The sequence below is a fragment of the Dermacentor variabilis genome, chromosome 2 (assembly GCF_050947875.1).
Source record: "Dermacentor variabilis isolate Ectoservices chromosome 2, ASM5094787v1, whole genome shotgun sequence".
NCBI classification, from domain to species: domain Eukaryota; kingdom Metazoa; phylum Arthropoda; class Arachnida; order Ixodida; family Ixodidae; genus Dermacentor; species Dermacentor variabilis.
The window spans coordinates 271,345,270-271,366,483 of NC_134569.1; the positions used below are offsets into that span (position 1 = coordinate 271,345,270).

A 21,214-nucleotide genomic window follows, 5' to 3' on the forward strand; every position below is an offset into this window, starting at 1 on the left:
AAGCCTCACGATGTCTTACCAACAAGCCCAAATCACTGCTTTACACCCTCTCAACAGGGGAAGTTCTGTATGACTGGAAGGTCGGTAAAGTTATACCTTTCTTTAAATCTGGCGATAAAAGCACTGTTAACAATTACCACCCAATATTACTAACAAGCGTTCCCGGTAAGTTACTAGAACACATAATCTTTTCAAACGTAGCAAACCACTTGGAAACTAACAAGTTCTTCTTTAAACATCAGCATGGTTTTAGAAAAGGACTATCACGTGAAACGCAACTATTCAAATTGACTGCGGATATTTTCTTAAACATGGATAAGGGCATACAAACAGATTCCATTTTCAGACTTCGCTAAGGCTTTCGATCGCGTTGCTCATTGCCATCTCATAGCTAAACTCTCATGCTTAAACATCGATTCCCTAACAGTATATTGGATAAGAAATTTCTTGTCATTCCATAAGCAATTCACCGTCGTTGATAACTTTATTTCCAGTATCGGCGATGTAACATCTGGTGTACCATAAGGAAGAGTACTCGGACCATTACTTTTTCTGATCTATATTAACGACCTGCCATCTGAAATAACGTCATTCATTCGCTTATTCGCAGACAATTGTGTGATCTATCGTGAAATCTGCTCACCTTCCGATCACGTCGCTCTCCAACGAGATCTTGACCGTATTACTAACTGGTGCTCTTCTTGGCAAATTACTCTAAATACTGATTAATGCAAATTAATAACATTCACCCACAAAAAGACATTTTCCGCTTTCGATTACTCACTTGATAAGAACCCCGTCTCACGCACCAACTCATACGAGTACCTCGGCATTCTCCTTACACCGAACCTGTCATGGTCTGAGCACATCGAAAAAATAACTGCTAAAGCTTCACGTATGCTCGGCTATCTTAAACGCGACCTTCATGATGCTCCTGTCCTCACCAGACAAATCGCTTATCAGACTTTTGTAAGGCCACAACTGGAATTCCCAGCCCCTATCTGGTCACCTCGCCAAGCTTACTTAATCACGTCTCTCGAATCGGTCCAAAACCGCGCCGCCCGCTTCATTGTCAGAGATTATCACCGCGACTCTAGCGTGACTAGCATTAATTCATCTTTATCTCTCTCATCTTTTGAATCACGAAGAACCATAGGATTGCTTTGTCTATTTCACAAGATAATCCATAGCACGTGCCCGTCCACTCTGCCGCTCACTCGTCCATCTCGTACATCTCGGCATTTGCATAATCTTCTCAGTTTCCAGCGTATCTTTGGCCGAACAAATGCTTTCAATTCTTCCACGTTACCACGTGCCATTCAACATTGGTATAATCTACCAAACAACATAGTTGACATTCTTGACCCAGTATCCTGCAAAGCACGCTTATGCATATTATTTCCATAATTCGTCACAACTAAACCATACTGCGCACCTAAGTAAATACTTGTAGCGAAGTTGTATAGGTTTTTCTTTTTGTTTTGTTTGAATGTTTGTTTTGAGTTGCTTTAACACTATTACAGACTTGTTCTTTCACCTTCACCTGCTACCATTCGTATAATTTCTTGGTACTCCTTTTTGTTACTTCACACAGTCGTTTGTTTCATTTATCACATTATTTATATTGTTAGATATTTGTTCTTTCATGTTTACTCGCTAACAATGTATAATTTCTTTTTACTCCTTTCTTTTTTGCCAATTCCCTGTATCCTCCCCTCACGCAATACTCCTTCGGGAGCCTGTGAGCTAAATGAAATGAATAAATACACCTCCTGAATGTGGTCTCGTGACAGGAATCACTAGTGACTCCATGTGAGATCATTTAGTCATAGTGAAACTGGGCTTCAAAAGCCGTTTCCTGCATGTGCATGATGCCTGAATTGCATTTCACTGCATATTTAATCCGTTTGCATCAAATTGAGTTCCATTTTGTAATAAAGTGACGCAGGCAAATTCGGGCTCTGAGCAGAAAATTTTTCATCTACTGGAAGAGGCCGCCTGTAAAACCCTGGAGCCACAGACTGCAAGCTGTTTTCCTGATGGGGGGTACGGTCCCTTCGCGGAACAGCACTTTCTCCCAGAATTTCTAGCGAGCGTTGTCGCAATGCAAGCCGAGGAGCGAGGTCCACTTGGCGCTCGGACGTTGCAACTCACATTGAACGCGGTAGTACGTCGCTGAAATGCGCGATCGGTCCCTGCCAGTGAAGTGCGACATGGTCATGAAACAAGCTCAGATCTTTGCCTTTTAAGGACCTGCTCCGCCGTGAGTACAAGTGGCTGGCGGCAGAAGACCGCGAACTTACGCCAACCGGACTAGTCAAAAGAGGCTCCCTGGCCGCTGCGTGTGGTTGGGTGCATTCGGTGTGGGCTGCTGTTCCACAAGGTGTCGTGGTGCGGTCGTTTGTCAAATGTGAAATTTCGCGGGATGATGACGCGCTGTGGGACTGTAGCAACGATGACGTTGGTAGCACTAGTGAGGATGAGTAGTCCAGTGAGCATGTCAGCTATTAATAAATTTTCGTTATCGAATGCTCCCTCGGGTATGCTCTCTTTTCTTTTTTTCCTGTCGCACGATATGGGGGGGGGGGGGGTCGACTTGCATTCGAGTCGACTTACAATCGTGTAAATACGGTACCCATCGCTTCGTTGACGCGCCACCATGTGCTCTCGTGCCCCATCGAAGCGGTCGAAGCATGAGGCGAAGGATTTGGCAGTGAAAGTAGAAATATTTAAAGCCGTGAAAGCGGGGGTGCCTCGGCAGGCCATAATGAATAAATTCAACTTGAAGAGAAGCACTCGGCACGTACGTGAAAAAAGGAAGCAGAGATTCTTTAGGCATATGACAGCGACAAGTTCACTGACAACAGGAAGAGACTGCGAGCGGCAGCGCACCCGAAACTTGAAGAAGCATTGTTAAGATGGATTGCCAATTCACGTGACGCACAGCTGCCTTTGAGTGGACCCCTTATCTGTGCGCAGACCGAAAAGTATGTGCTGAAGCTTAGCATCACTTCTCAGACTTCAAGGCGTCTGAAGGCTGAATCAATCAATTCAAGAAAAGACACAGCCGGCTCTTCTGAAGTGTGCGTGGCGAGAAAGGGGCTGCGAATGAAGACGTCGAAGATTGGAGGGTCGGATTACCCGCATGCCTAGCCGATTATGATGCCTGCTACATTTTTCACGCAGATGAGACGGCCCTCTTCTACAAAGCCCTGCCGGATAAAACCATCACATTTAAGGAGGACCCCTTGCGTTGGCGGTAAATGAAGCAAGGACAGAATAAAGCCCAGACTACACGTACACTTGCGAACGCGTGCAAGCTCGTGTTCATGCACCCACAGATGCGCAGACGGTGCGGCCTTCATAGTAAGGTTCGTTACAGCGCAACACAAGACAAGGACAAGGGAAGGTATAAAACAATGACACAGTGCTGGTTACAGCACGTACATGGCTTGTATGCATTGTAACACGGCGTGATCTCGGGGAACAGCTTCTCTGTTATCACGTGCTTGGGTTGCTTCATGTCGGCACACTTATCTATGCAGCTACGGCGTGGAACTTTCATCTCAGTGAAGCAGATTTATATCATGCAAGAAAGTGGTTCTTCTTTCCTTTTTGCGCTGATCTAACAGCTATAAAAATATAACAATTATGTTTATAGATATCGAATCATATTGAAACACTGTCGATAACCAACTACGAAGTGGCGCCTTCCAAGGCGTCTGTGAGTGAGCCCAGTGAGCGCACAGTGAATGCAAACCGCCATTACTCGCGAGGTGCGGCAGGCGCTAGGTGTGCCGACGCAAGCTTGCTTGCGTCCACAAACGAACGTGTGGTCTCGGCTTAACAGTTTTGCTGGCTGCGAACATGACTGGCATGGAACGGTTACATCTATTGATAATTGGCAAAGCAGAAAAGCCGAGATGCTTCAAAAGCATAAAGAAACTTCCCGTAGACTATTGCTCAAATCGAAAGGCATGGATGACGTTAGCGATATTTCAGGCCTGGCTACGCGAACTGGACCGCCGCTTTTGTGCAAAGCTGCGCAAAGCACTAATTGTTCTAGATAATTGTAGTGCGTACAATAATATGTCGGGGCTGACAAACATACAGTTGCTTTTTTTGCACCTAACACAACAGCTTCTCTGCAGCCTCTGGATCTGGGAATTATTCAGTGTGTGAAAGGCCGATACAGAAGACAAGTGCTTGAGTGCATGTTGCTCTGTATGGAGGCAAAGAAAAAATATGATGTAACTCTGCCCAGTGCAGAGTTCTCTGCTCAGTGCAGAGAGTGCAGTGCTCATAAATCAGTCGATCCAGCCTTCCGATGCCTTGAAGTCTGAGAAGTGATGCTGAGCTTCAGCGCATACTTTTCGGCCTTTTGCACATGGTGCCGCATGTGTGGAGCAACATGCTGCCTGCAGTAACTGCGAACTGCTTCCTACATAGCGGCTTTGTCCGTGACGGTGATTCTTTGGTAGCCGGGTATGTGGATGGTAAACAAAATGCCAAGGAAGATCACAGTCGCTTCGACAGACTTCTGCCTCCGGACATCCCGCTGGACGAATACATACATATCGATAGTGACGTTGCAGTTGCTGGTCGCCTCAACAGCGAAATACTGGATGTACTAGGCGACGAAGTGCCTGACTCTGATGGCGAAAATGCGCCCGTCATGGATGCGTGTGAAGTGCCACACCAGACTGCTAAAGAGGCCGATTACACCGCTAATGTTTTGGAGGACATCTGTGTCATTTCTCCCGACAGTCTGTGCGGACTGCACCACCTACAAGAACTCTGAAAAATTGTGCTTTCCACGCAAATTTCTCGCGCGCAACAAGCAACAATAACCAGTTATTTTATGAAGTAAAGGTACATACCTTTACTTTAGGCATGTTTTAGGCATTCTTTAAGATATTATTGTCAAACCTTCATTAATTTGACATTTGGTTAATTCTGACATTTTCTCTGATCCCATGAAATCTGAATTAACGGGGTTTTACTGTACAAATTTTCAACACGAATAACATTGTACAGTGGGGTGTCATTTCCTGTCAGATGCTTTCATCCTTACAAAGACATGTTTCAGTGAATGGAGCCCAGCAAATCGCTGCACCGAGAGCTTTTGCAGCTTTCACCATTTATTACTTCACCAATTTCATTGTCTGAATCTGGCCATCACAATTCCGACGGCTTGTGAATAAAAATTTGCCTCAATAAAACACATTCAACTTTACTCTGCTTTTCTTAGTACAAACAATGCTAGCAGAGCTGTTCAGAGTGAATAATTATGCCTGCATTCATATTACTTGCCCAGTCAGATAAACAAATTAAACAATGGCTACGACATGACTGCGCTTTGAAGTGCAGACTGCTAAAGGTACCTTTCAAGCATGCCCTCGACTGCTACCCAAATGAGCATTTCGGGCCTCACTAAGTTAATGATATTTTATGATTGTTCTCTTACTCGCATTACTTGCCTGAGCCAGATAACCAAAATGTACAATGCAACCACAAAATATGCTTTGGCATGCAAGCTGCTAAGAGTGGCTGTCAATTTCGCATTAACTACTGCTGTTTCACCTACAATGGCTATGCATGACTATGTTTTGAAGTGGAGACTGCTAAAGGTGCCTTTCAAGCATGCCCCGACTACTGTTATTTCATCACAGGGCCCATCATGCTCAATGGTGGCTGCCCAATATAGTATTTTGGGCCTCTCACATTGGCATTATTAATCTCAACAGGCTGGAAAGAACAGTAGGGGCAGCACAACAAACCTGGAAGCAGGCCGCCTAACTTTCACTGTGTTTGCATTGCTTCTATTCGTTCAAGTGGCTTAATGAAATTCACAATGACTGCGCGGTGGAGTAAACCGAGCTAACGGCGTGTTTTTATTATTGCTTGGCTGCATGTATTGGCCTTTAGGGGCATGTGAGGCTTGACGATGGCTCCAACACGACTGCTATTGTTTTCCTTTCGGCATGCAGGCTGCCCACATTGGCGGTGAATTTCACCTCAGCTGCTACTACGTCATCATAGGGCCGGTCAACTCGAGAATGGCTGCCCTAGTGAGCATTTTGGGCTTCACTAAGCTAATGATGTTTTATAATTGTTCTCTTATTCGCATTATTTGCCTGAGCCAGATAACCCAAACAAACAATGCAACCACATGAATGTGCTTTGGCATGCAGGCTGCTAAGAGTAGCTGTCAATTTCACATTGACTACTGCTTTTTCGTGTCAAGCTGACAGTGGCTGCCCAAATGACCATTTTGGGCCCCGCATAGTTATTCAGGGTCAATAATTGTATTTGCATTCAGATTTTCCAGCATTTAGGCAGGTTTCCATTGAGTACGATTGTGCAGTGCGATTGAGTACTGAGTACGATCTGATACTGAGTACGATTGAGTAAATTGAGTACGATCTGTGCAGAACGTTGCTTTTTCAGAATTGAGCTTCCACTAAAAGGAATATGACACCAAATGAACTGCTTATTTATTTGAGAGGTCATGGGGAGGATGGTTCGCTGCTGCGAACCTCCTGGCAAAATTTTGATGGCCCTAATAAAGGCTGTTCTTTCATTAATAGGCTGTTATACTTCGTCAAGTGGCTCAATGCCGGACAGTTCGCAGTCGGAGTTGCTTTCTTCAGTGTCATCTTCACCCAGATGGATGATGGTGGGTTGGATGTGGTCACTCCCAGACATGTCAAGCATGAACTTTGCCTCCAGGTGCATCACATGGTGAATGTTCTTCCTCCAGTCTTCCGCCGTTACATGCTTGATTTTTTCACTCAAGACATCTTCGACCATGGACAGCCTGAAGTCTCTGTTCTCCACAGCAATGTAATTTGTCACGATCCACCTGGGTTCGTGAACGAGGGAGAGCTCGAGGCACCCTCCGTTAGACAAGACGTTCCGCAGCGTGGTGGTGACGAACGATGACTGACCGCCGAGCAGCTGTGCTCGTCGGCGTTTATTGGTGCAGTGACCAATATTGCCAACAAAACTGGCGGGCCAATGAAGATTATGCCCGAGGGGGCGCGACATGCTTGTTACACCCCCTTACCCCCAGTTTATTTGTTAAATAGAGGAACCAAACATCCATGTTCAGAACATGAGGCTCTGCCACCGTCCCAGCCAAGTCGACGGTGCCTGCTATCTAGGCGAATAACGGTCCGGCGGCCTCCACGGTCGAGTACTCTGTCTGGGCACTGGTGTTGATGGGCTGGGCGTGGCAACACCAGGTGCTGCCTGAGCCAGCCTTGCTCCATCAGGAGGGTCCGCAGTGGTCAGCCTTGTGAGTGGTGTCGGGCTCGATACCGACCCCCCAACAGGCGCCGCACCACTCGCAACGCTTGCCGCCTACAAGGTGGGCGGTGCTCCGCTAGAAGCGACAGGTGTTGCCACTAGTCCTCCTGTGGGCTGCAACTCTGAAGTGGCTGTCGAGGGTGCTGGCCAGGCCTCGAGGCGAGCCCTAGCATGGTCACCGCGTCTGTGCCACGTGGCCCCATCTGGCTTGCGGATGAGCAGCGATGAGGAGCAGGAGATACCACCTGTCCGGCGGACAAGGGTGGGCCAGGAGAGAAGTTCCTGGTGAAAATTGGAGCTCCCAACACCGGCATCCTTGGCCAGCAGCCAACTTCTGCTTCAGCTGCTTCAGGAGCACTGTGGATCGGAGGTCCGGATGCAAGACGTCCAAGGGTGTCTTGAGCATCTGACCCAGCAGGAGCTCACAGTGGGCATGGCCAGTGACATCGTTGGGTGTGGTTTGGTTTGGCAATCTGCGTGCAGAAATCCCCAGTCTGGCTCTTCTTGAACTTGTCCTTGACGGTTTGAACCACCTGCTTGGCTGCACCGTTTCAAGCAGGGTGGTATGGCGGAACCATCATCTGGCGAATTCCGTTCTTTGTCAGTCAAGCCAGGTACTCTGTGCTGGCGAAAGCAGGCGCATTGTTGGACATGATTACGTTTTGGCAACCCCTGGGCGGCGAAGACCTGTTGTAGTGCTGGAATGGTCGCGCCTGCTGATGGAGTGGTGACAGGTAGAACCTCCACCCACTTCGAAAAGGCATCCACCATCACCAGGAAGTAATGGTCTTTGAAGGGTCCCCCAAAATCCACATGCAGGCGGGACCAGGGTCGCTGTGGGAACGGCCAGGGGGTGATTTCCACATGACGTGAGGCCTGCTGATGCTCATGGCAGATTCGACAGCTCTGCACCATGTGAGCGATATCCTGGTCTAGGCCAGGCCACCAAACATGGGACCGGGCCACTATCTTGGTCTTTTCCATGCCTGGATAACCTGCGTGCAGCAAATGCAGGACCCTGGAACGGAGACTTTATGGGATCACCACCCTGCAACTCCACAGTAGGCAGCCCTGCTGCAAGCTCAGCTTGGCAGCCTTGTGACTATAGGCCTGCTGAACCAATTCCTCCCCACGGGTCACCACCTTGACCATCTGAGACAGGGCTGGGTCACGGTTGGTTGCTTGTAATACTGCAGATCTGGAGAACACCTCCAGGTATGTGTGCTCCAGCATGAACACTTCAGCAGGTTCTGGAACAGCATCAGGCACCTCTGGCAGGGGCAGGAGGCTCAGGGCATCAGCAGGTCCCAGGTCCTTTCCCTGACGATAAACCAGCTGGTAACTAAGCTGCCAGCCTCACGGCCCAGCGGACCACTTGAGGTGACGCACGCGCAGGAACTGCCTTGTCAGGCCCCAGCAGCCCCAACAGGGGCTTGTGGTCCGTGATCACCTCGAGCTTCCGGCCCCACAGATACTGGTGGAAGCGTTCGATACCGAACGTGAGGGCCAGGCCTTCCTTGTCCAGCTGGCTGTAGCATTGCTCTGCAGCATGAAGCAGACGAGAAGCAAATGACACAGGGCGTTCCTGGCCATCCTTGTCCCGGTGCGCCAGGACAGCTGCCACGTCGTACAGCGATACATCTACGGTAAGGACATCAGGCTTGGCAGGATCGAAGTGTACCAGCACTGGAGCCTTGGTGATTAGCTCCTTGCTGCGCTGGAAGGCCCGGTCCTGCTCCTTCTTTTAGACCCATTGCTGACCATCTCGTAGCAGAAGATGGAGTGGCTGTAGGTGCTCTGACAGGTTCAGCACAAAACTCCTGTAGAAGTTCGTGAGGCCGAGGTAACTCTGAAGCTCCTTGTTCTGGCGCTTAGGCGCCTTGAGCACAGCATCAACTTTGCAGGGAGGCAGGGCTCGGCCAGCCTGGGGAATGACATTTTCCAAGTACTCAACACTGGGGGCCAGGGAAATGCACTTTTCCAGCTTGAGCCTGAGGCCGGCGTCCTGCAGTCGTGCGAGTATGTTGTGCAGGTTTTGTAGATGCTCCCCATTGTCACTGCCAGTAACCAGGATGTCATCCAAGTACACCGCCACATGCCTCACGCCCGTGAAGAGGTTGTCCATCTCCCTCTGAAATATGGCTGGGGCTGAGGCCACGCCAAACGGAAAGCGCATGTACTGGAAGAGCCCGAAAGTTGTCGATATTGTGACATACTGGAGCACCGCGATCGCCTAATTATAACCGGAGATTTCAATGCAAAGCACAACACGTGGGGCTACTCGACAGCAGACACCAAGGGTGCCAAGCTCTTAGAAGCCATAGAGCGCCACGAATACACACTAATTACAGTACCAGGTACGCCTACTCGAATAGGAAACAGTGCCAGCAGGGACACGACTCCTGATCTCACCATCACCAACGATACCGTGGGAACAAGCTGGAGGGTCCTAGACGACTCACTGGGTAGTGATCACTACATTATCGAAATCACCAGTGCCTCGGCCAAACTACGCCGACCCCTAGGGAAGGCCAAAATTACAAATTGGCCTAAGTTTAGGGAGAGGCAACAGCTCGATTTAGATACAAGTCTGCCCTTCCCGGAACATCAAGGCCGCTTAACCACGATCAAGGAGTGGGCCAAACGCATCAAAGAACTATATGACGCCAACACTAAAGTGTACCAAACCGATACCGACACGCCGGCAATCGACAACCATCTAATACACTTATGGGAAGCATGCAGAGGCCTCACAAGAAGATGGCGCAAACAGAAGCTAAATCGCAAACTTAGACTTAGGATTTCAAACGTCACTAAACAGGCCAACGATTATGCCCTGAAGGTTCACAGGGACAATTGGCGCACGTTCTGCGATTCGCTTAAAGGCACGCTAAGCACCAAAAAGACATGGAACATACTCCGCAGCATCATCGATCCTTCAAACACCAAAACAGAAACAAACACAACCCTACAAAAACTCGTTGGCGAATATCCGGGAACCGAGGATGAACTCATACAGGAACTCCAGCAAACGTACACGGGAATCCGGACCGGGCATCCGAAACCATACCCTCAATATCCGGGAGCTCCGAACGAGATACTTGATGCACCCATCACGTATGCGGAGGTATACGCGGCAGCACAAAGCTTCAAGAAAAACACGGCACCGGGTCCCGACGGGATCACCAACGCCATCTTGAGAAACCTAAGCGATGAAACCCTGCGAGCCTTTACAAAGCAGCTGAACGAAGAAATATGGGCACCGGGCGGAACATTACCCGAGGAATGGACTACAGCTCACATAGTCCTTATACCCAAACCAGGAAAACCGCGCAAGCTCGATCAATTACGACCGATCTCGCTTACGTCTTGCCTAGGCAAGCTTCTTGAACGAATTGTACTCACTCGAATGGAACAACACATGGAAGAACATGGACTACACCCCAATTGCATGTACGGATTTCGGAAAGGCATGTCATCACAGGATGTCTTCCTCCTCCTCAAGGAAGAGGTCCTCAACCCACAACCGGGCAGCAACAACAACATACTCCTAGCCCTCGACGTAGAAAAAGCATTTGATAATATAGCACACGAAACCATCCTAGATGGCCTCGCCGCCATAGGATGCGGAGAGCGAGTATACCATTATGTCGTGGCTTTTCTCAGCCACCGCAAAGCTCGCATCGGCATAGCAGGCGTACAATCGGACATATATGACCTACCGCAGAGGTTACTCCGCAAGGGTCAATATTATCTCCTTTCCTCTTCAACATCGGACTTAGAAAACTTGCTTTACAACTGGAAAACATCCCAAAACTCGGATGTGCCTTCTATGCCGACGATATCACTCTATGGGCAACCAAGGGTTCATACGGAGACAGAGAAAACACGTTACTCACAGCTATCGGATACATCGAGTCATACCTAACCACAGCAGGAATGAGGTGTGCCCCACACAAGTCGGAGTACCTTCAAGTCCGGCCTAAGCAAACTAAGGAACATCGAGCCCCGCCAATACATCTCGAGATTGCCGGGCAACCTATAAAGTGCGTCCCGACCGCACGCATACTAGGTATGCACATCCAGGATAACAACGGCATAAAGCTAGCCTCAGAGAAATTAAATCACGTTATAAGAAGCACCTCATCACTCATCGCCAGAGTAGCGCGCAGCAAAGATGGTTTCACAGAGGACGAAACCTTAAGACTGGTACAAGCCCTCGTCATCAGCCGTGTCACGTACGCGCTACCGTATCAAATAAAGTGCAAAAGCGAGACAGAACGCATGGACACTCTTATAAGAACCGCGTACAAAACGGCCTTACAGCTACCGTCAAGCACAAGCACAAAGAAATTACTAGCGCTAGGCGTATACAACACCTTTGAGGAGCTAGCAAGTGCCACGCTCATAGCGCAGAGGGAGCGCCTCAACAAGACTCAACAGGGAAGACACCTTCTTCAACGGCTAGGGTACCCGCTGACACCTCAGTACTGCAAAGAAGAAACACAACTCTTGCCTAACCACATTAGAGAGAACATTGCAGTAGACCCTATCCCCAAGAACATGCACCCCACCCACAATCAGGAAAGAAGAGCAGCGCGTGCCCGCATGTTGCACAAACGTTGTTTCAGAGACCCGGATACGTACTACACGGACGCTAGCCCGTATCCCTCGTCGCCACGTTGCGGGCTCAAATACACAATCGCGGTTGTCAATCAGGGGAACCTGGTAGCCTCAGCCTCCATCCGCGCCACATGCAGCGCAGCAGCAGAAGCAGCAGCAATCGCTCTCGCACTTCGCGACGCTGAGAGCAAGGGAAGGTCCGCCCGTGTCCTTACTGACTCACAAGCGGCTTGTCGTTTATACCTGAATGGAACACTCCCTATACAAGCCATTCGAATCCTTGGTCGCACACTACAATGGACCCATGGTATCGTCTGGTGCCCCGGGCACGAAGGCCTGCGGGGCAACGAAGAGGCGGACTGCGCAGCTCGAGGTCTCACTAGCCGAGCGGCAGACCCCACCGTTCTTCAGCCCCCGACAGACCGACGAGCGACCCACGAGTTATTAACGACAGGTCAACAAATACTACAGGACCAACGGCTCGGAAGAACGCAATACGCTCCCCCACACAAAGCTCTCAATAAACTCCAGGCAAGGGACTGGCGCCGCCTGCAAACTAACACATACCCACACTTGTCTCGTCTACACGCAATCTACCCAGACAGTTATACGTCCCGAACATGTCCCTGGTGTAGCAACCACACAGCGACACTCGCGCACATAACACATGAATGCACTGACCGTCCGGGCGACGCAATTTCGCCACGAGTCACAACACACTCACTCACTACGTGGTCTTGGGAGGCGAGACTTTCCGAACTGGAGCTGGGAAGCCAACTGGCGACCCTCGACCAGGCCCGGCGAGCCGCGATCGCCAGTGGAGCCCTGTCAGAGGGAACCACCCAGGAATCACCCAGGAATTATTGCAGAAACCGCGCAACGGTTTCTGCAATAATAAAGTTTCTCCTCCTCCTCCTCCTCCTCCTCCGGCAGGCATCCTGGAGCACTAGCAGCTGGTAAGCATCTCCAAGGGACCTTGGTGAACTTCTGCCTACCGGACAACACTGACCAGAGATTTTCAATCCGGGGCAACGGGTACTTCTCGGCGGTAGCGACAGGGTTGATGGTAACCTTGAAATCCCCGCAGATCCTGACACTGCCGTCTCGCTTGAGGACTGGTACGATGGGAGCGGCCCATTCAGATGTCTTGACAGGTACCAGGATGCCCTCTCGCTGTAACCTTTGCAGCTCCTGGGTGACCCTGTTCTTCAGGGCGAACAGCAGTGGGCTAGGCTTGAGAAAACGTGGCTGGGCTCCCTCAGGTACATAGATGACAGCCGTTGTGTTGGCGAATGTGCCCACCCCTGGCTGGAACAGGGACTTGAACTCGGTTAAGAGGCTGGGGACGTCTTTCACCACATGCAGGCTGGCTTCCGGGTACTCTGGCAGACAAACGCCCAGTGCATGAATCCAGTTTCGGCCCAGCAGCGTTGGCGACGACCCCTTCGTTAAGTAAAGGGGAAGGGTTGTCTCCCTGTCACCAAAGCGAACGCTGACCTGTGCCTGACCCTGAACCTGGGAGAGATGCCCGGAGTAGCTGCGCAGCATCACGCCCGAAGCCTCAATGGACACGCCGGGGAAAGTACGCTTGAAGAGTTTCCCGGCCATTACTGACACGCTGGCCCCTGTGTCCAGCTCCATTGAATTGGGGTGCCCGCAGATTTCGACGGTCAGCATGTACGGCGGCACAGACGATGGTACAAATCCTGCGTGCCACATGTAGAAAATTGGCGGGTTCTCGGCCACGATGTGGAGCCTGGCCGCGGAAGAACTAGAGCCTGCTGCCGCACGCCCCCGCCACATATGCTTGCGACGGCTACCCTGGCGGTACTCTGTGTGGTACCTGGGCTTGAATAAGGCTGCTGCTTGCTGTTTGTCCTCCCCCTTCGGCATACCTGTGCCAGGTGCCCAGTTTTCCCGCATGTGAAGCATTGTGCTTGAGAGAACTGACACTGTGAGGGGGAATGGGCAGCACCACAGCGACCACAGGTACTGCCCTTTGTTGCCAACTTGTTGACTGCTGCTTTCGCTGATGGTGAGCCAGTCACACGGGCAATCTCGCTGGCGACCTTGGCGGCAGCTTCCATTGCTAGCGCTACTTTCATGGTGTCGACCAGTGAGGGGTCGGGAAGCTCCAGGAGTCGCGTCTGCAGGCAGGGTTGTTGATGCTGCAAACGAAACGGTCCCGGAGCGGCAAGTCCTGCTGGTCCCCGAAAACGCAGGCACTCGCTAACCCTCGTAACGTAGCAACGAACTGCGCGAGGGTCTCTCCTTCCCGGCGGCTCCGGTTGTTGAAGCGGAAAGGCTCCATTAGTGTGAACAATGCTGGGTTGAAATGCGAGCGCAGTATGGTGAGTAGCTCACCCACCGTCTTAACATGAGGCGTGGCTGGCTTGAGAAGATCGAGCAGGAGACTGAAGACGTGGGTCCCACAGCTGGCCATGAAAATGTACCGCTGTTTGGCCTTGGGTGTGTCATTTGCCTGGAAGAACATGTGGACTTGTTCCTCGTAAATTGGCCAGGCGGACCCATCTCCCTCGAACGGTTCGAGCCTTCCATACAGTGGCATGACGGCAGCAACAGGGGGTGGCGTTCTGCTGCTCACAGCAGCATGGGACGATCCATGGGTAATCATTGTCAGTGTCACGATCCGCCCGGGTTCTTGAACGAGGGAGGGCTCAATGCACCCTCCGTTAGACAGATGCTCTGCAGTGTGGTGATGACGAACTATGACTGACCGCTGAGCAGCTGTGCTCGTCGGTGTTTATTGGGTGCGGTGACCAATGTTGCCTAGCAGGCCAACGAAGCTTATGCTCGAGGGGGCGTCACATGCTTTTTACATCATTTTTCACCTTTGCCCGTATGAGCTCAACAGAATTAAATTCACATATTAAAGCAGAAAGTTGGGCGAGTTAGTATATATTCATAATGGGAACAGCGCGAACAAGACGACAGTGAAAGGAAACAGGACGAGCGCTGACTCACAACTGCGTTGTGAGCCCCTGTTGAACTTCACCTCAAGTCATTCTAAAGTAGTAAAAAATGTTATTTGCATCTCTGTACTTTGCGCTGTCTTGGTAAAAACATGTGGGCATGCAATGAGTGAAGCCTTTGCACGACAGGTAGTCAGCCTGGAAGAAGCTGGGTACACAGATAGCTTAATAACGGGCAGCTCTAAGAAATTGATTAAATGCGTAAAAAACCCAAGGACGCAGGAGGCAGAAGGAAATAGCAGGAAGAAGAATATGGTAGTTGTACCCTATGCACATTGCCTATCTCATGGCCTGAAGAACATTGCAGGTGGTTATGGGGTGCAGGTTGTCTTTTCAGCTCCTGGAAAATTGAGTGCTATTTGTCCGACGGTCAAAAGGCAAGAAAGTGGAGCAGAACGCAATCCCAACGTGAGGTGCAAAGTGAAACGTTAACAAGTATGCAGGCTGCACTACCAATGTTGTATACTCTTTCCCACTCAAGTGTGGGCGAGGAATGGAGGAAGCCTAAAAACACTGAAGAAGAAACTAGGAATTGGCAAGAATCAGATGTATGCGTTAAGAGACAAAGCCGGCAATATCATTACTAATATGGATGAGATATTTCAAGTGGCTGAGGATTTCTATAGAGATTTATACAGTACCAGTGGCACCCTTGACGATAATGGAAGAGAAATTAATCCAGAGGAATTCGAAATCCCAAAGGCAACGCCGGAAGAAGTAAAGAAAGCCTTGGGAGCTATGCAAAGGGGGAAGGCAGCTGGGGAGGATCAGGTAACAACAGATTTGTTGAAGGATGGTGGACAGATTGTTCTAGAGAAACTGGCCACACTGTATACGCAATGCCTCATGACCTCGAGCGTACCGGAATCTTGGAAGAACGCTAACATAATCCTAATCCATAAGAAAGGGGATGCCAAAGACTTGAAAAATTATAGACCGATCAGCTTACTGTCCGTTGCCTACAAACTATTTACTAAGGTAATCGCAAATAGAATCAGGAGCACCTTAGACTTCTGTCAAGCAAAGGACCAGGCAGGATTCCGCAAAGGCTACTCAACAATAGATCATATTCACACTATCAATCAGGTGATAGAGAAATGTGCGGAATATAACCAACCCTTATATATAGCTTTCATTGATTACGAGAAAGCGTTTGATTCTGTCGAAACCTCAGCAGTCATGGCATTACGGAATCAGGGTGTAGACGAGCCGTATGTAAAAATACTGAAAGATATCTATAGCGGCTCCACAGCCACCGTAGTCCTCCATAAAGCAAGCAACAAAATCCCAATAAAGAAAGGCGTCAGGCAGGGAGATACGATATCTGCAATGCTATTCACAGCGTGTTTACAGGTGGTATTCAGAGACCTGGATTGGGAAGAATTGGGGATAAAAGTTAATGGAGAATACCTTAGTAACTTGCGATTCGCTGATGATATTGCCTTGCTTAGTAACTCAGGGGACCAATTGCAATGCACGCTCACTGACCTGGAGAGGCAAAGCAGAAGAGTGGGTCTAAAAATTAATCTGCAGAAAACTAAAGTAATGCTTAACAGTCTCGGAAGAGAACAGCAATTTACAATAGGCAGCGAGGCACTGGAAGTCGTAAGGGAATACATCTACTTAGGGCAGGTAGTGACGGCGGGTCCGGATCATGTGACGGAAATAATCAGAAGAATAAGAATGGGCTGGGGTGCGTTTGGCAGGCATTCTCAGATCATGAACAGCAGGTTGCCATTATCCCTCAAGAGAAAAGTATATAATAGTTGTGTCTTACCAGTACTCACCTACGGGGCAGAAACCTGGAGGCTTACGAAAAGGGTTCTACTCAAATTGAGGACGACGCAACGAGCTATGGAAAGAACAATGATAGGTGTAACGTTAAGGGATAAGAAAAGAGCCGATTGGGTGAGGGAACAAACGCGGGTTAATGACATCTTAGTTGAAATCAAGAAAAAGAAATGGGCATGGGCAGGACATGTAATGAGGAGGGAAGATAACCGATGGTCATTAAGGGTTACGGACTGGATCCCAAGGGAAGGGAAGCGTAGCAGGGGGCGGCAGAAAGTTAGGTGGGCGGATGAGATTAAGAAGTTTGCAGGCATGGCATGGCCACAATTAGTACATGACCGGGGTTGTTGGAGAAGTATGGGAGAGGCCTTTGCCCTGCAGTGGGCGTAACCAGGCTGATGATGATGATGATGTGGGCGAGTGTACATAGGCCAAACCGGCTGGTGCATAAATGACAGAGTTAGAGAGCATGAATTGTCCTAGGACAAGAATGATTATGCGCATGTATCTGCCCACTGCCAGCAATGTAAGTGTAAGCTTCTGGTCAAAGAGACAAAAATTTTCTTTAAACATACTGATGCATCCATCAGATTAGTTGTGGATGCAGCGCACATTGAGCAAAAGGGCACGTGGTGCATTAGCCAGCCTTCAATCATGCTTTCTCAGCAGGAATTAACGTACCTAGATAGCTCGATACGGTAACAAATGCCCTGCATACACGTGACCTGGTTGTGCGTTCCTCGATTAACCATGTGATCGCCTGTATCGCTTAAATTCACAGTGGTACGATGGGAGCCTGAGTACAATGCAACCGTCGTTTTCAGATGTTACCAACTCAAGCAGCTGTTTTTTCACCATCCTTTCGCTATAGGCGATGTTTTTGCTTTTGAGCCACTGCTGTACTTTTTCCTTCTTCCAAGCTGTTGTTGGCAATTTATCTTCACACCGAGTATGGTAAGGTGCATTGTCCAAAACAATGATGCTACCAGCTGGCAACTTCTGCAGAATGTCATTAAACCATCACTCTATGTGATTGCCGTCCATTTCTTCGTGGTAGTCACCTGCTTTTTGGCCTCGGAATACATCCAAGCAGCCATTGGTGAAGCTTTCCTCACTGCCGATGTGAGTCACAATCAGGCGTAGGCCTTTTCCAGAAGGTTGTTTCAGATCCATCGACAGGCCATTTGCTCAGGAGTACAGGCATTCGCGCTTCTGTACCATGGTGTCTGTACACACGATTGATCGAGTGTGTCCCACTATCACCAATGTCCCGTCCAGGAAAAACATCTTTTGGCATTTGGTGTTAGGCTGCTGAGCACGAGGTTGCGGGATCGAACCCCGGCCACGGCGGCCGCATTTTGATGGGGGCGAAATGCGAAAACACCCGTGTGCTTAGATTTAGGTGCACGTTAAAGAACCCCAGGTGGTCGAAATTTCCGGAGTCCTCCACTACAGCGTGCCCCATAATCAGAAAGTAGTTTTGGCACATAAAACCCCATAATTTAATTTTCTTTAAATCTTTTGGCATTTCGCCCGGTAGTGCTCCATATCACGAAGGTAGAGATTCCGCCATTCAGCGATGTCATCCTGGTTGATAAGCAACGAATTGCGGCTCCCCTTCTCGTGCTTGAATCCGATCTCGACAAGCAGGCGATGCACAGTACACCGCTTTAGTGATGGGAGATCCATACGCTTCGAGAACTCATTAGTTATCTTCTCGACCGTCGGTATCTCGGTGCAGCGAAAGAAATTGTGCGCACATGACTTCAGCGCGCACAACGGGAAGCTGCCCATGCTTTGTGCTTTTCTCCACATTTTGTGGGCGCTTTTGCAAGGGCATCGACAGTTTGCCACCAAAAATAAGCGCTGCTTTGACCTCCCTCCTCACCTTGAACACTGTGCTTTTGCTGACGCCGAGCATCTCAATGACAAACTTGGTCGTGTCCTTCATGGTGCGTTCAGGCTCCCTGTTACGTGAATACATGTAGCAGTGGAGGATTATGTTGCGTGAATTGCTATTCAGGATGTGGCCACTCTTGTTCATCTTCATGTGGCTCTTTGGTGGTGTGGACATCGAGGTGACACAAGGCTCGTTCGACAACAAAGGATTGCATTCCAATGTGATCTCATTGGGCTCCATGGCAGAAAAATTGCATGGAATGCCTTGCGTGAACTGGCGAGATTGCAGGCTTGCAAAAAAAAAAAAAAAAAAGTGAGAAGGAAAAAAGAAAGCCTATCACATTCTTGAAAATAAGTTTGTGAAAACACTAAACCAAAACAATATAAATTTTATGCTTAGCTGAACATGACATCCTCCAGTGCATTACATCTGCAAGCTTGGAGTGGTGCCCGACACCGTCGAAAGATGCCGAAAACGAGTGGGGCTATACTAATCCAGGTACAACCAAATTAGGAAAGCCCACTAAACTTGAACAAAGACACTCCCTCCCCAGAACTTGAATTGGCCTCCCTGGTGCAGCATTCGGCCACAACCTCCCTGATGATATCTACGATTAACCAATGGCCCTCAGTCCCCAGCAGCTGCGGAGCACCTGACCAAGGCGGCAGTCAGACCTGTACCCACCAGAGGCTGCTGAGAATCTCTGTGTGCAGACAGGCCGCCAATGAAAACTGACCCTGTCAACCTTTGATTGCCGAACTCTGTAGAGTGAGGCTAGCTTAGCAGTACTCTTCGAAGAACTATCAGACATGGCTTGGGATATCAACGGCCTTAGTGAGATTAGAAGAACTGGTGAGGCTGAATAACAGCCATGGTCTCTGCTATCGAGGTCGCCCTGATAAGATGCAATACGGAGTAGGATTCTTAATCCATAAAGACATAGCGGGCAACATTGATAAATTCTACAGCATTAATGAGAATGAATGAATGAATGTGTGGTTTAGTGGCGCAAGGGCCAAATATGGCCAAAGAGCGCCAAGACAGTGTTAGTGATTTCGCGGTGATGATAATGAGTTCTGTGAAGATGTGACTTGGCTGTAAAGGGGCCTAAAAATAGTGCTGTAAAGTGCATAAAATCTACGTGCTATAAAATTATGGCGATGACTAATGACGAATACTATGAACATTAAAATCCATCGTAGAAGAATGATGAATTATTTAAAATATGCGAGAAGTTAAATTGCTTACAGCACTACTGCCTCGCCAGAGCCCTTGAACCACAAGGGCCTAGAGGCATGTGCTATTCAAAATAATTATCATAGCGGCATCCTCTGAAGAGAGGAGGCGCTACGAACATGTGGGGCTAATAACGTGCAACACAACACCTTTCAAAAAACCTAGGACTGCGTTGGTGTCAAAGAGTGGTTCTGGACCAAGTAACATAACAGGATGGAGGGGGATGTGCTGCCGGTATGCTAAGAGAAAATGTTTCTTTCAGCTTCGGCTTCCCGACACTCCAGTAGGATGTGGAGGACGGTCAGCCTCTCCCCGCATCTACCACAGGTTGGAGGCTCGTTTCCCGTGAGTAAAAAGTAATGTGTGCCAAATGTGTGTCCTATTCTTAGACGACAGAATAGGACATCTGTCCGGCGTGATTTTGTTACAGGAGGCCAGAAACCTAATTGTGGCTTTATTACATGCAGCTTATTATTTGTTTCCAGGTCCCACAAGTGTTGCCAGTAGTTTCGCAGTTTTCTTCTTAAGAAAGGCTTCAGGTCTGTGACAGGGACCGAAGCAGTAGGACTAACTGCATGCAATGAAATGGATGTGGCCATCTGGTCCGCTAGTGCGTTTCCCTCAATGCCCCTATATCCAGGCACCCAGCATATAATGACATGTTGGTTAGATATACATGCTTTACACAGTGCGGAGTAGAGTTCATTAAATACTGGATTTTTGTCGTTACAGAAAGACATCAAGGCCTTCACAACACTGAGGGAGTCCGTATATATAACTGATTTCTGGTGTTGTGATTTATTTATATGCTTTACGGCCGACAGCAGTGCGTAGGCCTCAGCCGTAAAGATACTAGTTTCCGGATGCAGTACGTCGGATTCCGAGAAAGATGGACCGACGGCTGCATAGGACACCCCCTCGCGTGATTTCGATGCGTCTATGTAGAACTCGGTGCAGGCATACTTCTACTGGAGTTCCCGGAAATGCATTTGGATTTCGATATCTGGAGCATGCTTTGTGACTTGCACAAAACATATATCACATTGTATGAGCTGCCACTCCCAAGGAGGTAGCAGCTTGGCTGGATGCATTAGGCGGAGCTCGAGGAGTGGGACATGCATTTGATCACTAAGCTCCCTCACAAGCAGCGAGAAAGGCTGTCTTATGGAGGGACGATTATGAAAGAGTGTAGCATATGTCACATCGTTAATGGTATTAAAACACGGATGTTGAGGATTAGAGTGGACTTTCAGAAAATATGTTTGGCTGATGTATGTTCTCTGGATATGAAGTGACCACTCATTCGATTCTGCATATAAACTTTGTATGGGACTCGTTCTGAAAGCTCCTGTGGCTAAAC

General features: G+C 49.0%; 2 protein-coding genes across 10 annotated transcripts in view; one reads left to right on the forward strand and one right to left on the reverse strand.

The window, feature by feature from the left end:
• gwl (serine/threonine-protein kinase greatwall) overlaps positions 1-21,214 on the reverse strand; it is a 619,920-nt gene that overhangs the window by 81,145 nt on the left and 517,561 nt on the right. The gene's annotated exons all lie outside the window — the stretch shown is intronic.
• LOC142573305 (uncharacterized) overlaps positions 1-21,214 on the forward strand; it is a 140,530-nt gene that overhangs the window by 2,938 nt on the left and 116,378 nt on the right. The window contains exons 2-3 of the mRNA XM_075682972.1: positions 5,991-6,071; positions 20,117-20,199. Coding sequence (XP_075539087.1) covers positions 5,991-6,071; positions 20,117-20,199 — 164 coding nt within the window. The remainder of the gene's footprint in view (positions 1-5,990; positions 6,072-20,116; positions 20,200-21,214) is intronic.